Source organism: Saprolegnia parasitica (genome assembly GCF_000151545.1).
Source record: "Saprolegnia parasitica CBS 223.65 unplaced genomic scaffold supercont2.11, whole genome shotgun sequence".
Classification (NCBI taxonomy): domain Eukaryota; phylum Oomycota; class Saprolegniomycetes; order Saprolegniales; family Saprolegniaceae; genus Saprolegnia; species Saprolegnia parasitica.
Window position 1 is genome coordinate 201,542 of NW_012156405.1, and position 21,205 is coordinate 222,746.

Below are 21,205 nucleotides of genomic sequence, written 5' to 3' on the forward strand. Positions count from 1 at the left end.
AAATTGTTTAATCTCCATTTCTCCATGAAATGCTTGACTACCGCCATGTTGAAGACTTTTTTTTGGCCCCCGAAAAACACTTTTTTTGCAGATTTTCTACCATTTTCGATCCGAATCCCTCGAAACATGATCGATTTTCGGTACCTGGTGCTTGGCAAACGCGGTCGCGTTAAAGCGACGCTGGCAGTCGGGGCACGTGTGGTTGGCGCCATCGTCTTGCACTTCGCTCTCCTAAACAAAGTGTCGTTTAGCGCCGTGCTCCAACGACAAGAAGAACTCTTACGCCGTCCGGAACGCCGGAAAAGACGTTGGAGGATGCTGCCATGGGTGGGTCTTCCTGCACGACGCGGGCTGGCGGCGCTCGCACGGGCAGCGGCTTCGTCGGTGGGTCCCGGGCCGAGTGCATGGTCTGACGAGGCTTGTCTTCCTCGACAAACATCGACGCTGCGTTCGTCGGCGCACTGCGGCTCTTTCGGCGCGACATTTTGGACTCGATAAATCTTAGTGCCCACCCACTAAGATACAGCGTACTACCTTGAGTAAGATGAGCGAGCTCTGGTCCACAGTCTATTCATGGGGGCGCGTGATGTTACGAGGCTGGCAGCGACGATGGTAGGTACGGTGTCGGCGGCGGGCGCCGGCTTCATTTGCCGCTGGCGCGCCAATGGCGCCGGCGTCGCACTTGGGTCGCACTGACGGCACGTGCACGACGAGTTGCGAAGACACTCGGCGGGTGGCGCTGCTGCCGCCGCCGCCTTGGGCTTGGACTCGCGCGGTATCGCTTTGCCCGTGCGAGATTTGAGCTCATACGAGAGCGCGTCGTGCTCTACACCATAGCATTAGTAGAAGCAGCACGGTGGCATAACGTACGAGGTTCTTCGGGCTCGGGCAGCGGCGCGGCCTTGGATTTCGACGTGGGCCGAGAGTAGTTTCCAGCTAGAGAGTCGAGCGAGTCGGACGAGTCGTTGGCGTGAACGCGCTGATTGTTTGGCTTGCGTAGCGTGCTGGCTTGGCGCTTGGGCGGCGAAGGCGGTGGACTCGCATCACGCTGCGCAGTGGCCTGAAACTTGGACTTGATCGGCGGTGATGGCGGCGGCTGCGTCGCATTGAACTTGGATCGAATCGGTGGTGACCCCGGCGGCGCCGACGTCGACGGCTCTTCGTGGTTGTTGTCGGCTTCGCGGCGCGGATTGACCCTACGCGAGTGCTCAGCCATGGCACAAGATGCGGCGTATAGTACTTGGGCGCAAAGGTGCAGGCCTCGTTGACGACGCCACGCTGGCGCGCATCGCGGAGCTCCTTGGCGCGCTCCTTGGCTGCGAGCTGCTTCTTGGCGTGGTCCGTCGGGTCGTACCGGATCTTGGACTCACCGCGCTGCATGTTCTGCCCGTCCGCCGAACAACTAGTGTCGTTTCGAGGATATAAAAAACCCAGTCGATCCAACCGACCACAACCGGCCTTTCTAGCTGTCTGGCCAGCCGGTTATTGCGTCGGTTATTGCACGCGAGCGTGCCACGTCAGCGCACCATGCCAAGGCCACACGTGACCACTCCAAGCCAGAAGTTGTCTGCTGCGTACGAGAGCATGTCATGTAGAGAAAAACGAGCATGTCCACCGATGCTCTTCTGGCAGTATCCGTGTTTGGTGGTAGCCACGACAACGGCGCTGCAGAAAATCATGGCAGCAAATCCACACAAGAATGCACCGCCATCAAGCTCTTCAAGAATCCATCCACCCGACGCCGACGGTCCTTGCACGCACTCGATACGTTGCTACTCGTTGACTCGCATCTTTAAATCGTAACGTAGGAGCCAGTCGCTGGACATGCAGGAACTGTTGCAAGTCCTCTTCCCGAGTGCCTATGCGCGCCTTGTGGCCGCGTTGCTGACTCGGCCACGCCTTCTTGCGGCCATTGCAAGAGACCCAACGCGATGCAACACGATCCAAGCCTGCGATCGATCACAGCTCTTGATTGATTGCGGGACTGAAACAACTTGCTGGCTGTGTGTGCAGATGCACTACACACAAGACGATCGTTGTCCGCACAACACTCGCTGTCAACAACCCTGTGCAAGTCGAGAAAGACGTCGTCTAGCAGTCAAGCTCGTGCGTTAATAGATCGTCCATCGCTCCGTTTTCAATTGGCTTCGTGTCGACCACCGCCACCAAAAGAATGTGCACCGACATCTCCAAGGCCACGCTCATCGTGCTCAACATCGCCTTTGTCGTCGTCGAGCTGGTCGACCATCTACGGCTCAGCGTCCAACGGCGACCTTCAGCCTCCTCTTCGGTGCGCTCATGCTCCTCACCGCGTTCCTGGGGCTTGTCGGCGCCATCAAGCGCCAGAAATGCCTCCTCTACACCTACGCGTTCTTCGTATTTGTCGCGCTAGTGGTCTTCGTCCTCATCATGATCACGGGATTTGCCGGCACGTCGACTGTAAACAAGTGGGACGACGCGACGTTCCCGGCCGACGACGCCGAGACGTCGGTCGCCGAGGCCTTTGATTCGACCTTCTGCCGCGTCATGGTCGACCACTACTGCGCCTCTGGCAGCCTCGGTGATGCCATTGCCTCGACCTTCAACCTCAACGCGAACGACCAGAAAAGCTCCAGAAACCGTTCCAAACGTCCAACAACATTGTTTGAATCAAAGGTTACGCGAGACGATTTACTTGTTGGCCTTCTTCTCGTGGATCCACCGGCGAATCTGGTGCAACTCGAGCTTGCGCGCCTTGACGACCGAGACCGGGTCCAATGGATGACTAAACATGAGGTCGAGGTGGTGCGCGCCGCCGTCAATCTCGACAGCGATGAGCGAGTCGCTCAGCGACGCCAAGACGCCGTAGCCCGACCACGGATCGTAATTGCCGTTCGAAAACACAATGTTGGACGAGTACTTGAGGCCGTCGACGCCGCCAAAAACCGTGTTGGCCCAGCGCGGGCGCAGCTCGACGCCCCAGTTCTCGAGGCACTGCGCCGCGTCCCGCGTCTCGTTGTGGAAGCTCACGGGGAAGAAATCATCGACGCCGTTCTGGTCAAACGGCATGTACATCTCTGAGCACCAGAGGTACGACCAGAAATTCTCGGTCTGGACCGGCGCCGTCGCGTTCCAGTCGTAGCAGCGCAAGGCGCCCGTCGAGTTGAAGAGGACGCCGGCCGCGTCCTTCATCCCCGTAAGGAGACGGCTCGTATCGTTGGCAAAGTCGGGCGCCAAGTGCTCGCACGCCGCACGGTACGGGTACCCCGGCAGGTTCTCGGCAATGTACGACGACGGGTACGGGTAGTTGCCCATCGCGAGGTCGCCAAAGACACCCGTAAACAAGTCGACAAGCGACGTGGCCTCGGCTTCGGTCGTCGGCGCGTAGCAAAGCTGGAGCGCGCTCTTGAGGCTCTGGCGACCCTCGGGCGTCGTGGCGGCAGCCCGCACCGCCGCCGACGCTTCACGGATGTTATGCACGCAGTTGGCCGACGAGCCGGCCGCGGGTGTTGCGCCAAAGGTCACGATGCGGCTGAACGCTTCGTTGTCGATCGGCGGCGACTCGCCTTCAAACGCCAGGAGCGGCGCCGAGGCCGCGATCGCGCCGTCGACGAGGTACGGGTACTTTTGGCGGAACCAGGCCGCGAGCATGCCGCCGTACGAGCCGCCAAACGTGATGAGCGCGCTGTCCCGCGAGACGTTGTACGACTCCTTGATGTGCTCGACAAGCACCGCGTAGTCGCCGAGGGCTTGCTCGACCGAGAGGAAACGCATGTTCTCCTTGGAGAACGTGCCGTTGAACGGGATCGACTGGCCAAAGTACCGGTGCTCGGCAAAGACGAGCATCGCGCCAAAGTCGGCTGCATTCTCCCACATCAAGCCCGTGTGCGTCAAGTACATCTCGACGTCGCCTTCGTTGCCCGTGTAGAAGAAGATGGGACCGCTGCCCGGCGTCCAGTGCTCGGCGCACACAAAGTAGCGCTGCTGGTACGTGCCATGCGACGCCGTAAAATGGTCGAGCGTCTGCTCCAAGAACGAGACGTTGCAGCGGTCCCGGAGGTCGCCCATGAACGACTCGACCTTACTCGACGAGCTCAGCGACAGCGTGGGGATGTTGGCGTTTTGGGGCACCTGCGGCGGCGCCGACGACGCGAGGAGCGCGACCGACACGAGCGAGGCGACAGCGAGGCCAAGCGCCAGCGGCTTGGCGTACGAGGCCGAAGACGGCGAGGACGGCACGTGCAACAGCGGCGCAGACTCCCTCATGCGGCTTGGAAAGGGGATGCGCAAGTGGCTGCCTTCCCGACTGCCGGTCAGATGACCTTTGCGCTGATTGGCTTCCAACAGCCAATCCGAATCAAGTGCAATCTCAAAGCTTGAAGCATCCAGCTGCACTTCGTGCCCTTTCTTGCCCGCACGCCACTGGAGCGTCCGGCACGTCATGCTCGCGCACCTTGTTGTAAGCGCTGGTGCTGCGGCGGTGAGCTGGTCGACCGCATGGGCAAACAGCCCGTCGCGCTGGAATCTCAACCTATCTCGACAGCGATCGCAACCCATTGACCGAGGCAATTAATACGTGGGGTTGCGATGGTGGTTCCGAGGTCGCAAATCAAATGCAACCGTCTGTTCGTCTCTGTGGCGCTCTTATCATGACGCCATTCAGGATCATTAAATGACCACCAAGCCAGCGCCCACCAGAGCTCCGAGCGCCCACCCAGTGAATTCATCTCCATCGCGTTGGGCGGTTCCTTCGAATCCCATATCAAAGCAAAGCATACGAGTACTCTCGTGGCTAATCTGAGCACATAGCTCGCGTTTCGTACTACACAGTTCTGTAGCTCTAGGACGCTGCGGCAGCGATGTTGCCCGTGCACTCTACTTGTGCGCGCACACACAGCACTCTTAGGGTGCGTTCTATCCGTAGACTCGTGTCTTGGCCGGTGGGCTGTCAATGGATCTGTTCCGAAATCAAACTACCGGTAACAAGGAAGACCACGCCCACGACGCTGTCCACACTAGCTGGCTGCATAAACGGACGACGTCGCGTCGCGAGCATCTTCCGTCCGCAGGAGAATGCACGTTTCCAACAACTATTGAACACAAGCTCACGAGCTGGTTAATATCGCGACGCATGATTGGCAGACCTTCTCTTCATCGAGAAACCTCTTCATCGGTGGTGGGTACATGTCCGGATACGACCCAAGATCGTCCGCAAAAAAACAGACCACCAATCACAACCCGCGCAGTTGTGTTCCAAAATTTGCTCGCTCAAATACGGTAGCTGCAGTTTCTCATTTCGCGCCTACCACCGAGCAGCAGCATGTGTACCGACGTCTCCAAGGTCACGCTCATCGTGCTCAACATCGCCTTCATCATCGCCGGCGCGCTGCTCATCTGGGTCGGCGCGTCGACGGACGAGGGCTGGTCGAAAATCTTCGAGGCGGCGTCCAACGGCTCGTCGGCGGCGGCGTTCTACCTCATCCTCGCCTTTGGCGTGCTCGTGCTCCTCATCGCGTTCATGGGCCTCATGGGCGCGCTCAAGCGCCAGAAATGCCTCCTCTACACGTACAACTTTTTCGTTTTCGTCGCGATCGTGGTTTTCATCATCATTATGATCACGGGCTTTGCCGGCGCGTCGACTGCCAGCAAGTGGAGCGACGCCAAGTTCCCGGCCGAGGACGCCGAAGAGTCGGTCGCGAAGGCCTTTGACTTGGCGTACTGCGGCGTCATGCTGGAGCACTACTGCTCGGATGGCAGCCTCGGCGACGCCATTGCCCTCTTCTCGCCGTCGGCGTCATCGTCGCTCACGCCCATCATCAAGGCGCTCAAACTCGACGCAAACGACCAGGTGGGCTTCTCGGGTCTCTGTAAGAACCTCAACTCGACGGCGCCGGGCACACTCGTCGTGCAAAACGTCGAGACGTTCAAGACGATCTGCGAGGAATGCAAGAAAACCGAGGACATTGACTTTAGCGAACTCTACAAATGGGGCCAGGAGAACTGCCCGCTCACGGTGGCGACGGCGTCGTGGTGCGTCAACTATTTAGGATCCAACAAGTACGACAACGCGACCGACATCGTATACCCCGAGTGCCGCCCGGCCGCCCTCAGCCTCTTCAAGTCGTTCGCCACCAAGCTTGCGATCGGTGGGCTCATCTTTGCGGTTGCAGCGCTCGTTGTGTTCATCATGGCCTGCGTCGTCGCGCGCTCGGGCGGCAAGGGCGGCTCCATGGCCTAGGTCAGACTCGGTTCATTCGTCATATTGCATAATATAAAGATAACTCTTCCTTGTATAGTGTTGCATGTCCATCTCCATCGATGCTCCGGTTTCATGGATACACATATGTCATGGGCGTCGCCTTCCACCATCACGCGCCACGGCTTCCATCCTGCTTGGTCCACCACGCCCGCAAAGCCGCCCTTGCGACATGGTCATCATAAAATACTTCGTTTTCATTGGCCAGATGACTTTGAACCAATCAACGCCCTTCCTACACCTGTATAAACGCATACCTGATCTATTCAAAGATAGAGGCATCGAATTTGCAAACAGCATGACCTTGTGGGTAGGCGCGTGGATGCTCTTCCCCATGGACCTAGGCGATGAACTTACGCGTTGGCATGGAGATGCTTCATGTGCTCTGCCTGGCGCTCTTGATGCTTCTGGAAGTCGTCTTGCGCCGCTGCTCGAGGTCGTCGCCATCGACTAGCGACCCGGTCGGCAGCCTCTTCCCGCTCCTGCTACCGAGCCCACGAAATACGCGACCAAGGATGACGCCTATGTTGAGCACGCTGCAGCCGCGTGAGCCGCTGGTGCGAATCGTGCGGCGCGTCTTGTGGCAGACGCTCGAGCGACTGAGCGTGCGGCACGTCGCTGGCATCGACGACGTCCTTCGCGACCTCACGGCTCTGCACTTTCGCCTCGCGGGCGATCCGACGCATCTGGCAGCGTCCTTGCCGACGCTCCGCCATCTCCAAGCCCGTGCTGCATCTGCAATTCTTCTCCAAGAATCCTCCGAGATGACGGCGCTCTGCACGGTACTTGAGGCGCTCGCGGCGCCACCTCTCAGTGGACGATGTCACCTTCAGCGGCGCGCCGTCTCCACCTTCCCGACGGCCGCATGAGGCTCCCGTCGACTGCGACGTCTGAGAAGGACCGGGTTTGATCCCGTGTCATGCACGCTGCGATCTCAAGATCATACGACTCGAACGTGCAAGCAATATATGAGGAATTTAAGGGGCAGCCGAAAGCGTGTTCTCGGCCTCGTCGAGCTCGAGGCACGCGGTCAAGAAGGTCGACGGGCGGCGGTACACGGGCGCGATGAAGACGGGCTTGGCCTGCTTCTTCTGCTTTTCGTGGCGCGCAATCTTGTTGAAGAGTGGGTTTTGCTTGGGGATGGCAATCCGGGGCGCAAACTCGCCCGTGCCCATGGTGTCGTACCGATCCAGAAGCGCCTTGGGGTACTCGTTCGGGAGCGACGGCGCGAGGTCTGCCGTGCCGGCCGAGAAGGACGCGACGACCGGGTGGTAGTGCTGCGCCAGCAGCGTCAACTCCCAGCAAGCGGCCGCAAAGGGGTTGCTAAAGTCCGGGTCGTTGACGTCGGCGCGGTACACACCGGACGCGACGCGGTCCTGATCATTCTCGAGGAGCTGGTGCAGCTTGTTGTAGCGATGGAAGAGGCTGCGAATGAGCGCCGAGACCGCGAGGATCTGGTGCGGCGGGAGGTACGTCGAGACGAGCGCAAGGCGCTTCACAAAAGCCGCGACGCGGTCGACCATGATTTCCTTCCTCCGGACAAAGACGGCCTCGACGCACTGGAGCGCGGTCGGGAACGACGCCACGTTCTCGCCCTCGGCAAAGCGCAGCAGAAGCTTGTAGAGCACGTCGACAAACTCCTTGTCGTCGACCTTGAGCTCCGCGCCGGGGCCCTGGAGCGTCTTGATACCGGTGAGGACGGCGTGGAACGCCGACTGGAGCGGCAAAATGTCTTCGCGCAAAAGCGTCTTGAGCACCTTCATGAGGTCAATCATGATCTCGAGGTTGATTAAGTAGGCGTATTTGGTCAAGCCCTAATTGTGATTCAGTGAAAATGCAGAAAAAGAGAGGATGGATATATGGGTACCTCAAGCACCGCGGGCATGGCCGGCGAGTACGTCGAGTTTTTGAGAATGCGAAAGTAAATCAGCACGAGTTCGTGCAGAATGTCCGCCTAGAAGCATGCGTGGATAAGACATCGAAACTCGCTTACTGGATGCCGCCGTACCTGCGTCTTGTCGCGCTCCGACTTGTCGACGACGGCCTCGGCCTCCTTCAACCCCGTCACAATCGTGTCGCCCTAGTGGATAGCTATCCATGAGCGTTGTGTGCGAGGTTGCATCATGCAGCGCACGTCTTGTTGGAGGCGACGGCGCTTCTTCCGGCTCGACTTGGCGACCTTGCGCGCAATCTCACCGGCTTCCATGGTCACGTCGAGCGGCATGGCGAGGAGCGTGCGGATCATGCGCTCCGTGACGCTAGCGTGTCATTGAGACTCTCATGTGCAGAAAAAGAGGTGCTCGTACCGGTGGTGACGCTTCTTGACGTAGTTGGACATTTGACGCACAATCTCAAGCGGCGCAACGCCCGTCTTGTCAGCCTACGATGATGACGGGGTCGTAAGGCCGTCAATAATGCGATCATTGCGAGGGTACCTTGAAAACGACTTCAAACGCCTCGCAGGTCGGGCGCTGGATCGTCATGAACGGCGAGTCGGCGAACGGCACCATGGCCACGATGAGGTTGAGGTTGAAGTTGAAGGCATATTTGACTTTGAGAAGCTCGGCCATGCACTTGACTGCGGTCTCGGCCAGCTCAAACGCAACCACCTGCGTCGATGTGCGCGACGCCTGGTTCGGGTTGAGCTTCTGGAGACGGTTGGTGGCCGTTGCCGCGAGAAACTTGAGGAATTTTTGGTACATGTTGAGCATCGAGGCTTCAAACTCCTTCATTTCCTTGACCTTCTTCTTTTGCGGCCCGTCCGAGTCGCCTTGGAGGCGGATGCGGTAATCCGGCAGAATGTCGAGAAGGACCGAGAGCTCCGAGAGCATCGCGAGCTTGCACAGCGTCAAGTCCGTGTCTTCGCACATGGCGTGGAGCTGCTGAAACTTGCTAAAGCTGTCGGGGTGGTCCTTGGACTTTTTCAGACCGTCTTCGGGCGACTCGAGAATGGCTTCGCAGAGCACCGCCATCTCTTCCTTCTTGGACGCGAGCCGGCGGATCTGGAGCGCCTTGAGCTCTTCGGGCGAAATCGACTTGGTCGGCTTCGTCTCGGGCTCGGCCACGTCCGTGATCTCTTCACACTCGAGGTCCGAGACGTCGCTGCCGAGGTCGTCGTCGCCGTCGTCGGCCTCCTCGTCCTCGTCATCTTCCGCTTCATCCTCCTCCGCAGCGGCGGCTTCCTCGGCCGCGCGCTCCTTGGCGTCGTGCGCCTCTTGCACAATGTCTTGCATGAGCTGGTTGGGCTTGACCACGCCGTCAATCGACTTGACGGGCAGCTTGGTCGAGATGTCGACTGGCGCCTTCTTCTCGACGATCGACATGGCGCGCGGTGCGGCCTCAATCTCTTCGAGCGTCTTGGCCGCGGCCGGCATCGGCTTTTGCTTTTGCTTCTTCGTCGTCGACTTTCTACAATGGGCTGCATGAGACGTCGGCGCTCCAAGCTCCGATTCGACATACTCGAGGGCGGCGGTGTCCATCGAGTTGAGGAACGACGAGTACTGGCCGTGCGCCTAGGTCGAAGCATCAGTATGGCATGTAGCAGCGGATTGCGGCGCACCTCGAAGAACTCGATGTCTTCGTCGTCAATCTCGACGTCCTCCTCGACGGGCGCGGCCTCGGGCGCCGCCTTCTTCTTCGCGCCGCCCTTCTTGCCCTTCTTGGCCGCGGGCTTGGCGTCCTTCTTGGCCTTCTTCTTGAGCCCCGGGTCCTTGTTGTTGGTCGGCGCCTTGCGCTTGGTCGCCGACGACTTGGCCGCCCCCTTCTTGTTGTTGCCCATGGTCTCAAACTGCGCTTCAAGCCATATACCCCAGCGCCCAACAGCCAATCCCTACTCCATACGCATATGATTGGCCAAAAAGAAGCGTAATAGCCAATCACATTACAGAAGGATGCAATCTTTTTTTGGCGCTGCCACGTCATGTTGAAACGGGTGTGGCTTGATACCACCGTGCAACGCAGACTCGAAGACAACGAGCCTGGTCGCGTCCCACAAGGTGCCAGTGGCGGCTCCTTGGGGATCGGGAAACGACGCAGTCGAAGTTGTCTTGACGTAATGGTCTCTTGTACGAGCACTAGCGTCGTCGAAGCAACGACTTGGCCACCAGTGATTTGCTTGCTCGTTTGAAGTCTGCTTGAGCGTTTGTCGTCGAGGTCTCAACTTTATGTCAGCGCAACACACGTCACCAAGAGCCCGTTCGAAGCAGAATGCTGTGCTGGGCGATCGCTGGCGCCACCAGGAAGGACGCCAATTTGGCTGAAAAGTGGAACACGATTCTTTGGGTCTACTATCTATGAGCTGGTCTATGAGCACCGTGACAAAGTGCACGGGTATCCAAACGTCGTTTCAAGCAATGAATGGGCGGGCTGGTTGTTGCGGTTGCGCTGGCAGTGCGTTAGTCAGCATTCTTGACAATTGACTTGTGTTTCGCTTCAGCACCTAGAATATCGCTCAGCATTGGTGTAACACTACCTCTCAATACCAATGACAGCTACCTATCGACTTGATTAAGGACTAAAACAATCAAATTGTGTTGTTAGAAGCTTGCTACTAGCTTACGGCAGCATGTAGACGACTGGTTTTTGCCCGCAAAGGGGAGAAACGTCGACTGGATGCGCGGGTCCTTGGCCTTGAGGTACGCGACAAACTCCTCGTAAGTCGCGACCTTGCCATTGTTGCACTCGCGGTTTGGGAAGAGCCGGCTCATGACGCAGCACGGCACGACGGCAAACGGCTTGTTGAGGCGCAGCGCCATGTCGACGATCGGTTCGGTCGCTTCGTCCGGGTGCATGCCGACGAGGGCAGCACTCTCACGAAACAGTGCCGCGTGCGTGACGACCAGCGCGTCATTGAGCTCGGCGAGGATCTACTCTCACTGTCAAGATCCAAAACATGCGCGATCGGACGATATACATGAGGCCACTTTGCTTTCTGATGCGCTGCCATGTACTTGAGGTGCGCCTTGCGCTGCTTGACGACCCGCTACGCCCATACTGTCAGCATGAAGTCAAGGCAACCATATTCGCCGGTACCGGGTCGATGAGCGTCGCCGGAAGATCGCGCTTGCAAACGAGCTCGAATGCGATATCGCCTTTGCCGCCGGCCACGTCGAGCACGCCGGAGCCGGCGCCAAGGGTGGACGCGCCAAACGTTGCGACGAGCCACTCGGTGAAGAGCGCCGCGCGGTGGCTCTTGAGCGCTTTCGAGTGCGGGTCGTTCGGGTCCCCGTGCACCATGGCCAGAGTCCGTTTTTGCGTCGCACGCTTCTCGAGCCACTCGGCGCGAAGCTCAGCGTACTTGTCACTAGGTCTACGTTCGTATTGGCGACTGCGTGACGTGGCAGCAACGATTACCCGTGGTAGAAGTGACAGGTGGCACCGTGCGCGCAGGTTGCATTGCTGAAGTGGAACTTGCACGCATTCTGGCCGTCGAGCTGGATCATGTTGTCGTAGCTCTGCTTGGTCGCGAGCGGCGCCGCAACAACGTGGCTGCTCGCACCATACTCAAAGGGCGCGCCTAGACAGAAGTTAGCATTTGAAAGTTGGTGACACGGTAAAGTACCTGGATGCAGGACGTCCCAGCTCGCCACCACAGAGTAGCTTTGAATCGCGACGAGAATACGGTCGCCGTTCGACGCCTCGCGGCGCGCCTCGCCCGTCACTTGGATTACGTCGCCAATATGCAGATCCCAGTTGAGCAGCACGATCGCCTCTTTCGTCCACGGCGCCTCGCCCGAGTGTGCCATCATCTGCACGAGTTCTGCGCATCGCATGAGCTCGATGGCGCGCGGTGCAGTGGAGTAGTACCTTTGTCGGCGAGCTCAATGTCCCCAAAGAGGAGTCCTTTCCTAGTCGGCCATCGAGTGAGAGGTCGACCCATCCTAGAAGGATACAAGAGGCGTACGAGACTGCGCGCTTGCGGATAAGCTGACCTTGCAGGAGGGCGCCCGGCGCGATCGCAGCGGCGCCCATCGCCGCCCGAAGACCCTCGCCCGTCGTGATAGCCATTCCCAACTGCCCATCGTCCGCCGACCAATCAACGAGCAGCGGCTGGGACATCCAGTGCCATGCGTTCCGAGCGTGCCACGTCATTTTGCACCGGCCACGTACTCTCTCGAACGACTCGCTGCGAATTTAGTACGATTGAGGTTGAGTCGTAGCAGCGACGAGAGTTTGCGGCAACAGAGTAGTACCTCGATAGACTCAAACTCAAAAGCCAACAGCGGCAAGACGCACACACATTTTCTCAATGTATACACAGGCCCGATTAGAAATTTTCATCAAAATCGTCGTCTTGCGCCGCGGCAGGTTTCGAGACAGAGAGCCTTGCGGACGGCTGCTTGCTAAAGACAGACTTGGGAGCTGTCGATCGACTGGCCAACGAGGGTGCCATCGATGCAATCTCAATGTCATCGTCATCCACTTCAAAATCCGAGTAGTCGCGCAAGCTGGCGCCTCGAAGCACCTACAACGCTGCAAAGTCGTGCAAACACGCGAGATCTCATGTACCCGCTGGCCGAGACTTGCGCCTTTGATGGGGGACGCCTTGGCGCGGCCAAAGACGGGGTCTCGGCCCGACGAGGTCTGTGAGCTTTGTCGCATGAAGGCGAGGCCGAGCACCGCTGGGGCTTCTACGACAGGTGCTGCGGTCGGCGTCGACTTGAAGGCGTCCGTCGAAGGCTCGGTAGAAAGCGCTTCGTTCGCCTTTGTATCGGTCTTCGCCTCAGTTGGCTTTGCATGTGGCTCGGGACAAAGGGAGAGTAGCAGTTCCCGCAACTAGCCGTATCTCTGTATCCCATAATGATGCTTGCATGACCAAACCTTGCGGGCTGTCCGGTCGTCCTTGGGTAGCTGCGTCATGAACGCTGTCGAGAAGATTTGAGCAGCGTCGAGCGGTGGGAGTACGCGCTCTGTCACGAGGAGGCTCAAGACCGCGTTGAAGAGCCGCCAATAGTCTACACAGAAGAGTTCGGGTGTCGTACTCGACCATTAAATCACCTTTTTCCTTGTTGCGGTTGGGCTGGTACGCCTTGGTGAGTCGTTGAAGCGTCATTTTGCCCACCATAAGGTCTTCGGTAAAGAGATCTATCCCGACGACTGGTGATAAAACCTCCATAAGACGCGAACGTACATGGACCAACATCCTGGAGTGCTTCGAGGAGGAGCGCATAACACACGTCGGCCCCAAAAATGCTAATCTTGCGCCCGGTCGTCGCCATTCTACAAAGTCGCGCGACTCAGTTGCCTAGAATGCGTAGCCCAAGACCAACTTGACGAGATCGAGCTTGGACTGGAGGCCAATCGCATCGGGACTTGACGTAAAGTGGGTCTCGCCGCTTCGGGCACTGGTCTCGAGCCGATCCAGCAACTGTGTAAGGAGCGAGAGCCGCTCCGCATCGCTCAGCTTGGCCGTCGCCGTGCCCATTTGCTTGGGCGGCGACGGCGCCTCAAACTCAAACTCATCGACGCTTTCATCCTCGGCAGAAGGAAATCCCGATGTTGGTACAGGCTCGGGCGAGTCGGCCGCTGGAAAGGCTGACGTCCGTGCTGGTACGGGTGACTCCGCGGCTGGAAACGCTGATGTTCGCGCTGGCACGGGCGACTCGATGGGTGGCTCGGCCATGGTAGTTTCGTCGTCGAGCTCGAGACGTAGCGGTGAGCGTTGCGTCGGCTTGGCGCTCGTTTCATGCACAGGTGATGGTTCTACCACATGGTGTGTGCATGCTATTGAGCAATGTCCTACCGCTCGGACGCTCGACGGTGGCGGTTGGCACTGCATCCGGCGCCGTCTCGATGACTTGCGTGGACTTGGGTGGTGTTGTCGCGCCTTCCACAATGTCGCTGGACACACTATTGTGTGTTGGTTTCTCAACAGTTAGCGGTGGGCTCGGGGCTTGCTCGGCACTTGGTAGCGTCGAAGAAACCTCGTCATTGAGAGCCACGGCAGCAGGTCGAGTGCTGCTAGTGTTTCGACAATGTCTGTCGCAGACAGCGAGACCACGTCCATGACGGGGCTGGAGGCGCGCGGTGTCGGGGACGACTGTCGATGGCTCGTGACGACAGGCGCGTCGCCAAGGTCCAGCGACTCGAGAGCGGCGTCCGAAAAGGCACTTAAGCGAGACTGCGGCGAGTGCTGCGGCGACGGCGTCTTGGGCTTTTTGATTTGATCCACAGCGCAGAGCACCGTCGCAAGTGTTGCATCAGGGATCTCGGTGGCAACGAGCGGCGGGGGCGTCACCGATGCCGGACTTGCTGTCTTCGGACGCGGTTCCTCGTCTTCTGTCGGTAGTGGCATCGTGATGGTCAGTGGTGCGGACGTCGTCGGCGCTTCCTCATCCGGCAACGGGACGATCGATTCCGTCGGCAAAGGCACAGCATCAACGGCAGCATCGGCGATCGGAGGTGTCCATGCCACTGGGTCCACTGCTGTCGATGCGGACGGCTCAGCGCGCACGGGAGCTTCATGAGGCGCGGGCTCCCTGGGCGCTCTTACATCTACTATAGCCATCGCCGGAACGGTAGGCGCTGGACTCGGTGGTTTGACCAACGGCGTCTCGGAGGGCACAAGCACGTGTGTGGCTGGAACGGCCATGTGTTCGCTTGGCAACGCTATCGCAGGCGCCATGCGATAAAAGTCGTTTAAAATCGGATCGTCCGAGTCACTTGGCGCGGCCGACTCGTCGATGAGGCGGGACATGCGCTCGAGAAACGGAGCAGCTTCATTTGGATCGGGTGCCACCATGGCGTTCTGCAATGGCGGAGAATGTACCACAAATCGCTCGACCAGCGTTGGTCGAGCCGTGACGGGATCTGAGAAAACCGGCGTCCTAGTGCGCTAGCGTAAGCCTGGTGGAAATCGCCTGCGTGATGCACCTCGCCAACGACGGCCGCGGTACCTCGACAGGCCTACAAGCCATCGACACGATGACAATATACATACTGTCATCGTGCTGCGAGTATCGTACGCTGGTGGCCGAATCGAGGCAAAGAGATCCGGCTCCGGTAGCACTGGTAGCGGCGCCTTGGCAGCCGTATACTTGGTCGCGAGTTGTTCTACGAGGGTGTGAGCAAGTGGAGACGGCCCGCGTGTACCGTAATCCGCTGCTTGCGGGGACAGGAGCGTTCTAAAATGGTCCTCTTCCATGCGCCGGCGCTCGTCCTCGGCTCTCTCGCGGATCGCTTGCTCGAGGTCCATGGCCTCCTTGAGCTTTTGCTGCCGATACAACTGCCGCTCATACGGCTTTTGCTGCCGATACAACTGCCGCTCATACGTCTCGTTGCGCTCGACGCTCGTCGCCAGGTTGATTTCGTGGACCTATTCAAATACCATCAACTTGATATTGCATTCGAGTCGACGTACGGTCTGACGCAGGAGCGCTTCGAGTCCTTGCTCCTTTTCAAAGCTCTAGTACACGGCAAGAACATGCAGCCATGCACAATGAGAGAGATGATAATGGACCTGCTGGGCGACGAGCCGTCGGTACTCGATCTCGTGCTTCTCCTGCTCGAGCTGGCGCAAACGCTGCATTTTGAGGCGCTGCAGCTCCTCTTGCCACGCGGGGTAGACCTCGGCGACCGTGTCGACGAACGCGAGCTTGGCCTTCTCGAGCCCGATCGCAGCCGGCGTCGGGCGACTCTCGGCGACCGACCGCTGGTACTCGCGGAGGCTCTCGAGAAACTCGTGGTTGCGCTTCTTCGCGATCACCAAGTGCTGCTGGATCTGGCGCTGCTTGCGCTTCAGCATGTCTGTGTACGCAGCGCTACACTCGGCCATCGTCGCGTCGCGCATCTGCTGCTTCTTCTCGAGGGCAATGCGGCGCGCGACCCTAGCGCATCATGAGATTCCGTCGACCAAGCTACGGCGCTTGCATGTTGCGTTGGCGCGTCTTGAGCTCGACGAGGTGCGCCTCTAGATCCGGGTGCATCGTCGCCGCCGATCGTGCAAGATCTGCTCGAGCCGGCTACGATCCAAGCCGGTTATGCGATCCATTCGGCTCGAGCGATAGCCGGTTAAGAACGGCAATGCGACAAAGCCGGTTAGCAAGGGTGATACCGGCGACGTCAACGCACTGGCTTGAGGCCAACTACCGCGAACGTACGTCGTCTGCATGTGTGATTCGGAGCTCGAGGTCATTGCGTTGCGAGAGCTGGCGACAGCTTGGCATACCTTGGCTCTCGTACTTTACCGTTGAAGCAACCGTTGGTCTCTGAGTCCTGGCACGCGAGCTTGGCACGTCTACAGTATGTTCTGAGTCAAACCATTTCCAGATTGCCGCGCTGCAACGCAGAAAATGATATGCAGCTTCCAAAACGCAGCGAATTGTAGCGTAGGCGCGTTTGACGCTTCGTAGCGACCGCCGTGCGTGAGGATGGGATGGCCGCCGCCTCCTTGAAGTCGACGGCACGGTTGAAGGCAATTCAACTCGGGGACTCAACTCGGAGAAGCTAGGACGCGTAGGGATGTTGTATCAAAGGAGATCACACCAATCAAACGAATGACTGTATCGCGCTGTACGGTAAAAGCGGCGCGGGTGCCACCCAGTCACAAATGCAAAGGCTTGGCGTCGCAGCTGGATTACGTACGCGAATAATATTGGACGTGCAAAGAAGTACTCGTCACGAAGAAGGCCATGCCTGGCGTCATCTTGTACGCGGGCGACCCGATCGTGTCCCCGGCACTGCCACCGTCGCGCCGACGACCTCACGCCGCGTCGTCGTCGGGTGCATCGTCGTCGGCGACCTCGAGCGGCCGACGGCGCCCGCCGCCGCCGGAAACCGCCGACGTCCGAACCAACTTTACCACGCCCAAGCAGCCCCGCCCGTCCAACCTCACTCGCCCTTCCAACCTTTCTCGGCCATCGACGCTCTCACGACCATCGACGCTCACGCCAACGCCTCATAGCAACGACGAAGACGATGCGATATTGGGCCACCTGGACGACGCCAACGACTACCCGCTGCTGGAAGAAGTGCCCGAGAAGGAGCACCACGACACACGCAACTACGACCCTCGGTCGCACCGGACGTTTGTGAGCACGCTCTCGGTCATCATTGGCGCGCTCGTCGGTGCCGGCGCCGGCGTCGGTCTCTCGCAGGTGCACATGTCTCGCGACAGCCTCCAATGGCTCGCGCTGCCCGGCGACCTCTTTGTGCGCGCACTGCGCTGCCTCGTCGTGCCCATGGTCTTTTGCACCATGACCGTCTCGATCGCCGAAGTCGTCGTCTTGAAAAAGACCTCGGTGCTCACGTGGCGTACGGCGGGCACGTACTTTCTCTCGTCGTTTCTCTCAACGGTCCAAGGCCTCGTCGTCGCGATCGTGTACCGTCGCATGTTTGCCTCGAGCTCCGTTGCGAGCGCGCCAGCATCCCCACACCTTGTCTTCGCTCTACGGTGCCACAACGGGCGGTACCTAACCGAGTCGGATCCTAGTACTAATGGCTCGTCGTCGCTCGCGTGCCTCGGAGGCAGTGCCAACGAGTCGGCGGCGCAGTTCCAAGTCGCCGACGTCCATAGCCTCCTCACGCTCAACGCGACGACGCTGAGCGACCTCACGCTCACGCAGCAAGTGATTGGAATCATCAACACGTCCGTGCCCGACAACATCTTTAGTGCACTCGCTGACGGCGCGCTCCTCTCGATCATCATGTTCGCCTTACCGCTCGGATATGCAGTCGCCAAGTCGCACGGTGGCCACATGCGCTCGAATGCGCTTTTGAATGCGCTGCGCCAAACGCGCAACGCGCTCCTGATTCTTGTCAACGCCGTCTTGTACTTGACGCCAATCGCGGTCGTCTTTCTCATTAGCAGCGCGATCGTCATGTACGGCAACGCGTCGACGATCATGGCCCAAGGCGGGTACCTCCTGCTTGCGTTCAGCACAAGCGTCCTCTTCCACGTGCTCGTGACGATGCCCGCCGTCGTCTTCTTGTGTACGCGCACCAACCCGTACAACTACATGCGCCAGCTCTTTCCGGCCTACGTCTTTGCCTTTGGTTGCTCGTCGTCGATGGCGGCGCTGCCTGTGGCCGTCACGGTCATCCATCAGACGCGCCAAGTGTCGCGGTCGCTCGCGCAGCTCATCATGTGTCTTGGCACGCCGGTGAACCTCAACGCGGGTGGCCTCTACTACCCCGTCCTCGTCGTCTTTATGGCCAACGTTGCTGGCATCAATGGGCTCCTCGGGCCGCCCCAAATGACCGTCCTCTTCTTTGTGACGCTGCTCGGGTGCATGGGTACGGCGCCCGTGCCCAACTCGGGCCTCGCGATGCTCATGACGATCTGGAAAACAGTGCTGCCCCACCAAGCGCTGCCGTCGGCGTTCGTGTACGTCGTCGCCATCGACTTTCTCCTCGACCGCATTTGCACCATGACCAACATCAACGGCAACATGATGGTCACGCGTATCCTCGCCGCGCACTTTGACGACGGCTTCGAGTCGTGGGGCCACGATCAGACGGCCACAATCCAAGAGGAAGCAAGTCGCGCCCACGATGTCTAGTCGCATTTTTGGGTTACGAGCTAGGTAGATCGTTGGTTAGTAGAATCAACACATATTTATGATTGTCACGCGCTCCGAACCGTTGATATGGTGTGAAACAGTTGGCAGTTACATGTCCACAAGACAGGCGACAGCAGCTTCCGGTCGCAAATGCTCAAGTGCGATCATGCGATGGGGCAGAGCGACGGCGCTCGAACGCTCTGCGCCACTCAAGGCACAAGGTCATTAAAGGTGGGGCGTGGTGATCATCCACCCAAAGCCTGCCATGATGTGGTCACGTCGTGGGTCGTGCACCGCGAGCGGTCGGTGCGGTACCCGGATGGCCGAGGACCGAGCCATGTCAACCGGTTCGATGTCCGTGACGTCTCCCGGCACGTCACACCCAGCCGGTGGCGGCACGAAAGAAAGATCGCGGCGACGATGCGCATCTTGCGCGTTGCTGCAACACGCAGCAACCGTGCTCGTAAGTAATCCGCCCCTTTCTTCGTGAGCGCCAAAGGCAAGCGCAAGGACGGTGGTACATTGTAGCGGCGCTTCTGCGTCGTCATGTTCGAAAGCCGTGGTCCTACTCTGGCCCTAGGCGCATCATCCACCAAGTGCAAGCCCGCGTGTCCGGTGCCAACGTAGCGAATTCACCTCTCTCTTCCAGCTCTCTCTTCCACTTCTACGGTCCTGTAGGTATACTGTAGGACTAAAATGAGCCAACGAACGATGGGTCGACGATGATCTTGTCTCTACGTTGCCGGGGATTACAAATTGAAGCGGTTTGCTATGGCACACCGACCCCTGCGTGCAGTTCGCCCCGTCTTGTTCGGAACCAAAGCAGCCGTCGCCTCGTACCGGTACGTTGAGGTCTCGAGCATGACACATTGTGGACACGGGTCATGTCAAATTGTTGTTCTTTTATAAGTTAACATAGTAGATTGTCCACACACACATACCGAACGACGGCGCAAAGTACTACATTTGAATCAATGTTCGTCGCCCGTCTCGTTGGGCTCGTCGTAGTGGGCGGCAAGGATCCGCGTTGCAATCATGTTGCCATAGACGTTGGTCGTTGTGCACATGCGATCGACGAGAAAGTCGACGGCGACGACGGTCGTGAACGCTTGCTGCGGAAACGTGGTCGACGTTGCAGTCTTCCAGACCGTCATGAGCATGACCAGCGCCGCATTCGGAACCGGCGCCGTGCCCATCGAGCCGAGGAGCGACACGAAGAAGAGGACGACCATCTGCGTGATGCCAAACGAGCTCGAATTGCCCGACGCGCACGCGAGGTGGACGGTCATGACCGGGTAGTACAGGCCCGCGGCGTTCTTGTTGACGGCCGTCCCGAGGCACATGACGAGCTGCGCGACTTGGCGCGAGACTTGGCGCGTTTGCTGGACGACCGTGACGGCAACCGGGAGCGACGCCATCGACGACGAACTGCCAAACGAAAAGACGTACGCAGGCACAAGCTGCCGAATGTACGTGTAGGGCTGGATCCGCGTCGTGAGGAAGAGCACGAGCGGCATCACAATGAGCACGTGGCTACAGATGCCGCTCGTGAAGGCGAGGACGAGCCAGCCGGCGCGCGAGATGAAGGTCGTCGCGGTCGTCCCGTAGCTGCCAATGGCACCGCCAATGAGCGACACGACTGCGATCGGCGTGAGGCGCAAGACGGCGTTGAGAAACATGAGGAGCGCGTTCCGGACTTGACGCAGCAGCGTGAGCAAGTGGTTGTCGTCGCTGTTGCCCAGATGCGACTTGGCGACGGCGATCCCAAAAGCAAATGCAAAGACAATGATGCTTAGGAGCGTGCCGTCCGAGAGCGCCGCAAAGATGTTGTCGGGCACCATGAGGCTGATGGTCGCAATCACTTGGTCGGTGAGCGACAATTGCGCGTACTGCGAGTTGAGCGAGAGCACCTTGTTGATGTCTTCCACGATAAAGTAGTTGCTGCCGCTGGCTGCACCCGCCGACGCGCACGCGACCGACCCGTTTGGGAATTGATGCAAGCTCTCCTTGTTGGCGCACGTGAGTGTAAAGTTGAGCAAGTGCGACCCGTCTGTGCCCGTCTCAGCGGCGCTCGAGCCGTCGACGAGAAACTTGTAGATGAACGCGACCAGCATGCCCTGAACGGTCGCAAGAAACGACGTAAAAAAGAAGACGGCGGCCGTGCGCCACGAGAGCACGGACGTGCGCTTGAGGACGACGACTTCGGCGACCGAGACGGCCATGGTGCAAAACACCACCGGGACGATGAGGCACTGCAGCGCGCGCACAAAGAGGTCACCCGGTAGCTGCACCCACTGCATGACACCCTCCGGTGTCTTGAGATACGCCAAGAGAATGCCGACACCGACGCCGATCGCACAGCAGACGATGACGGCAATCGAACTCACGAGTGGCGCGTTCGTGCGCTGGTCAAAGCCGCCGGCGCCGCGCGCCATGTGCTTGTTGGGCTCCTCCATGATCGGGTCTTCGTAGA

At 59.2% G+C, this 21,205-nt stretch overlaps 11 protein-coding genes across 11 annotated transcripts in view; 4 read left to right on the top strand and 7 right to left on the bottom strand.

The window, feature by feature from the left end:
- The window catches only part of SPRG_19559 (hypothetical protein), a gene marked incomplete at both ends in the record, with an annotated part of 1,611 nt that extends 231 nt beyond the window's left edge, over positions 1-1,380 (bottom strand). The window contains 6 exons of the mRNA XM_012342906.1: positions 145-231; positions 284-490; positions 535-567; positions 621-826; positions 871-1,196; positions 1,241-1,380. Coding sequence (XP_012198296.1) covers positions 145-231; positions 284-490; positions 535-567; positions 621-826; positions 871-1,196; positions 1,241-1,380 — 999 coding nt within the window. The remainder of the gene's footprint in view (positions 1-144; positions 232-283; positions 491-534; positions 568-620; positions 827-870; positions 1,197-1,240) is intronic.
- A 918-nt stretch (positions 1,381-2,298) lies between these two features.
- On the top strand, positions 2,299-2,564 carry SPRG_04192 (hypothetical protein; the record flags this gene model as incomplete). The annotated part of the gene is made up of 2 exons (XM_012342797.1): positions 2,299-2,529; positions 2,556-2,564. The coding sequence occupies 2 exons, from the start codon at positions 2,299-2,301 to the stop codon at positions 2,562-2,564; spliced, it is 240 nt and encodes a 79-aa protein (XP_012198187.1).
- A 106-nt stretch (positions 2,565-2,670) lies between these two features.
- On the bottom strand, positions 2,671-4,245 carry SPRG_04193 (hypothetical protein; the record flags this gene model as incomplete). The annotated part of the gene is made up of 2 exons (XM_012342798.1): positions 2,671-4,110; positions 4,144-4,245. The coding sequence occupies 2 exons, from the start codon at positions 4,243-4,245 to the stop codon at positions 2,671-2,673; spliced, it is 1,542 nt and encodes a 513-aa protein (XP_012198188.1).
- A 1,054-nt stretch (positions 4,246-5,299) lies between these two features.
- Positions 5,300-6,217, top strand: SPRG_04194 (hypothetical protein; the record flags this gene model as incomplete). Its single annotated transcript, XM_012342799.1, has 2 exons — positions 5,300-5,992; positions 6,038-6,217. 2 exons carry the CDS (start codon positions 5,300-5,302, stop codon positions 6,215-6,217), a joined length of 873 nt encoding a protein of 290 aa, XP_012198189.1.
- A 366-nt stretch (positions 6,218-6,583) lies between these two features.
- On the top strand, positions 6,584-7,104 carry SPRG_04195 (hypothetical protein; the record flags this gene model as incomplete). Its single annotated transcript, XM_012342800.1, has 2 exons — positions 6,584-7,017; positions 7,069-7,104. The coding sequence occupies exons 1-2, from the start codon at positions 6,601-6,603 to the stop codon at positions 7,102-7,104; spliced, it is 453 nt and encodes a 150-aa protein (XP_012198190.1). The 5' UTR covers positions 6,584-6,600.
- Positions 7,105-7,189: 85 nt separating this feature from the next.
- SPRG_04196 (hypothetical protein) lies at positions 7,190-10,028 on the bottom strand. Its single transcript, XM_012342801.1, has 8 exons — positions 9,795-10,028; positions 9,695-9,747; positions 8,671-9,643; positions 8,542-8,615; positions 8,370-8,493; positions 8,244-8,315; positions 8,103-8,189; positions 7,190-8,049 (listed from the first exon to the last, which is right to left on the bottom strand). The coding sequence occupies exons 1-8, from the start codon at positions 10,011-10,013 to the stop codon at positions 7,213-7,215; spliced, it is 2,439 nt and encodes an 812-aa protein (XP_012198191.1). The 5' UTR covers positions 10,014-10,028; the 3' UTR covers positions 7,190-7,212.
- A 742-nt stretch (positions 10,029-10,770) lies between these two features.
- On the bottom strand, positions 10,771-12,248 carry SPRG_04197 (hypothetical protein; the record flags this gene model as incomplete). Its single annotated transcript, XM_012342802.1, has 7 exons — positions 12,138-12,248; positions 12,041-12,081; positions 11,796-11,993; positions 11,588-11,750; positions 11,267-11,543; positions 11,148-11,216; positions 10,771-11,100 (listed from the first exon to the last, which is right to left on the bottom strand). Exons 1-7 carry the CDS (start codon positions 12,239-12,241, stop codon positions 10,771-10,773), a joined length of 1,182 nt encoding a protein of 393 aa, XP_012198192.1. The 5' UTR covers positions 12,242-12,248.
- A 252-nt stretch (positions 12,249-12,500) lies between these two features.
- SPRG_19560 (hypothetical protein) lies at positions 12,501-13,856 on the bottom strand (the record flags this gene model as incomplete). Its single annotated transcript, XM_012342907.1, has 7 exons — positions 12,501-12,698; positions 12,743-13,009; positions 13,055-13,188; positions 13,232-13,318; positions 13,365-13,453; positions 13,504-13,691; positions 13,740-13,856. The coding sequence occupies 7 exons, from the start codon at positions 13,854-13,856 to the stop codon at positions 12,501-12,503; spliced, it is 1,080 nt and encodes a 359-aa protein (XP_012198297.1).
- A 1,782-nt stretch (positions 13,857-15,638) lies between these two features.
- SPRG_04198 (hypothetical protein) lies at positions 15,639-16,158 on the bottom strand (the record flags this gene model as incomplete). Its single annotated transcript, XM_012342803.1, has 2 exons — positions 15,639-16,059; positions 16,094-16,158. 2 exons carry the CDS (start codon positions 16,156-16,158, stop codon positions 15,639-15,641), a joined length of 486 nt encoding a protein of 161 aa, XP_012198193.1.
- Positions 16,159-16,837: 679 nt separating this feature from the next.
- Positions 16,838-18,782, top strand: SPRG_04199 (hypothetical protein). The gene has a single exon (XM_012342804.1). It carries the CDS (start codon positions 16,864-16,866, stop codon positions 18,730-18,732), a length of 1,869 nt encoding a protein of 622 aa, XP_012198194.1. The 5' UTR covers positions 16,838-16,863; the 3' UTR covers positions 18,733-18,782.
- A 921-nt stretch (positions 18,783-19,703) lies between these two features.
- On the bottom strand, positions 19,704-21,188 carry SPRG_19561 (hypothetical protein; the record flags this gene model as incomplete). The annotated part of the gene is made up of 1 exon (XM_012342908.1): positions 19,704-21,188. One exon carries the CDS (start codon positions 21,186-21,188, stop codon positions 19,704-19,706), a length of 1,485 nt encoding a protein of 494 aa, XP_012198298.1.
- Between the last annotated feature and the right edge of the window lie 17 nt (positions 21,189-21,205).

Excerpts from the sequence above, each read along its gene's own strand:
- SPRG_04199 (XM_012342804.1), top strand. The coding sequence starts at position 16,864 with ATGCCTGGCGTCATCTTGTACGCGGGCGACCCGATCGTGTCCCCGGCA.
- SPRG_04196 (XM_012342801.1), bottom strand. The coding sequence starts at position 10,013 with ATGGGCAACAACAAGAAGGGGGCGGCCAAGTCGTCGGCGACCAAGCGC. Across the intron at positions 9,748-9,794 it reads AAGACATCGAGTTCTTCGAG|GCGCACGGCCAGTACTCGTC; the intron begins GTGCGCCGCAAT and ends GCTTCGACCTAG. Across the intron at positions 8,190-8,243 it reads CGGAGCGCGACAAGACGCAG|GCGGACATTCTGCACGAACT; the intron begins GTACGGCGGCAT and ends GCATGCTTCTAG.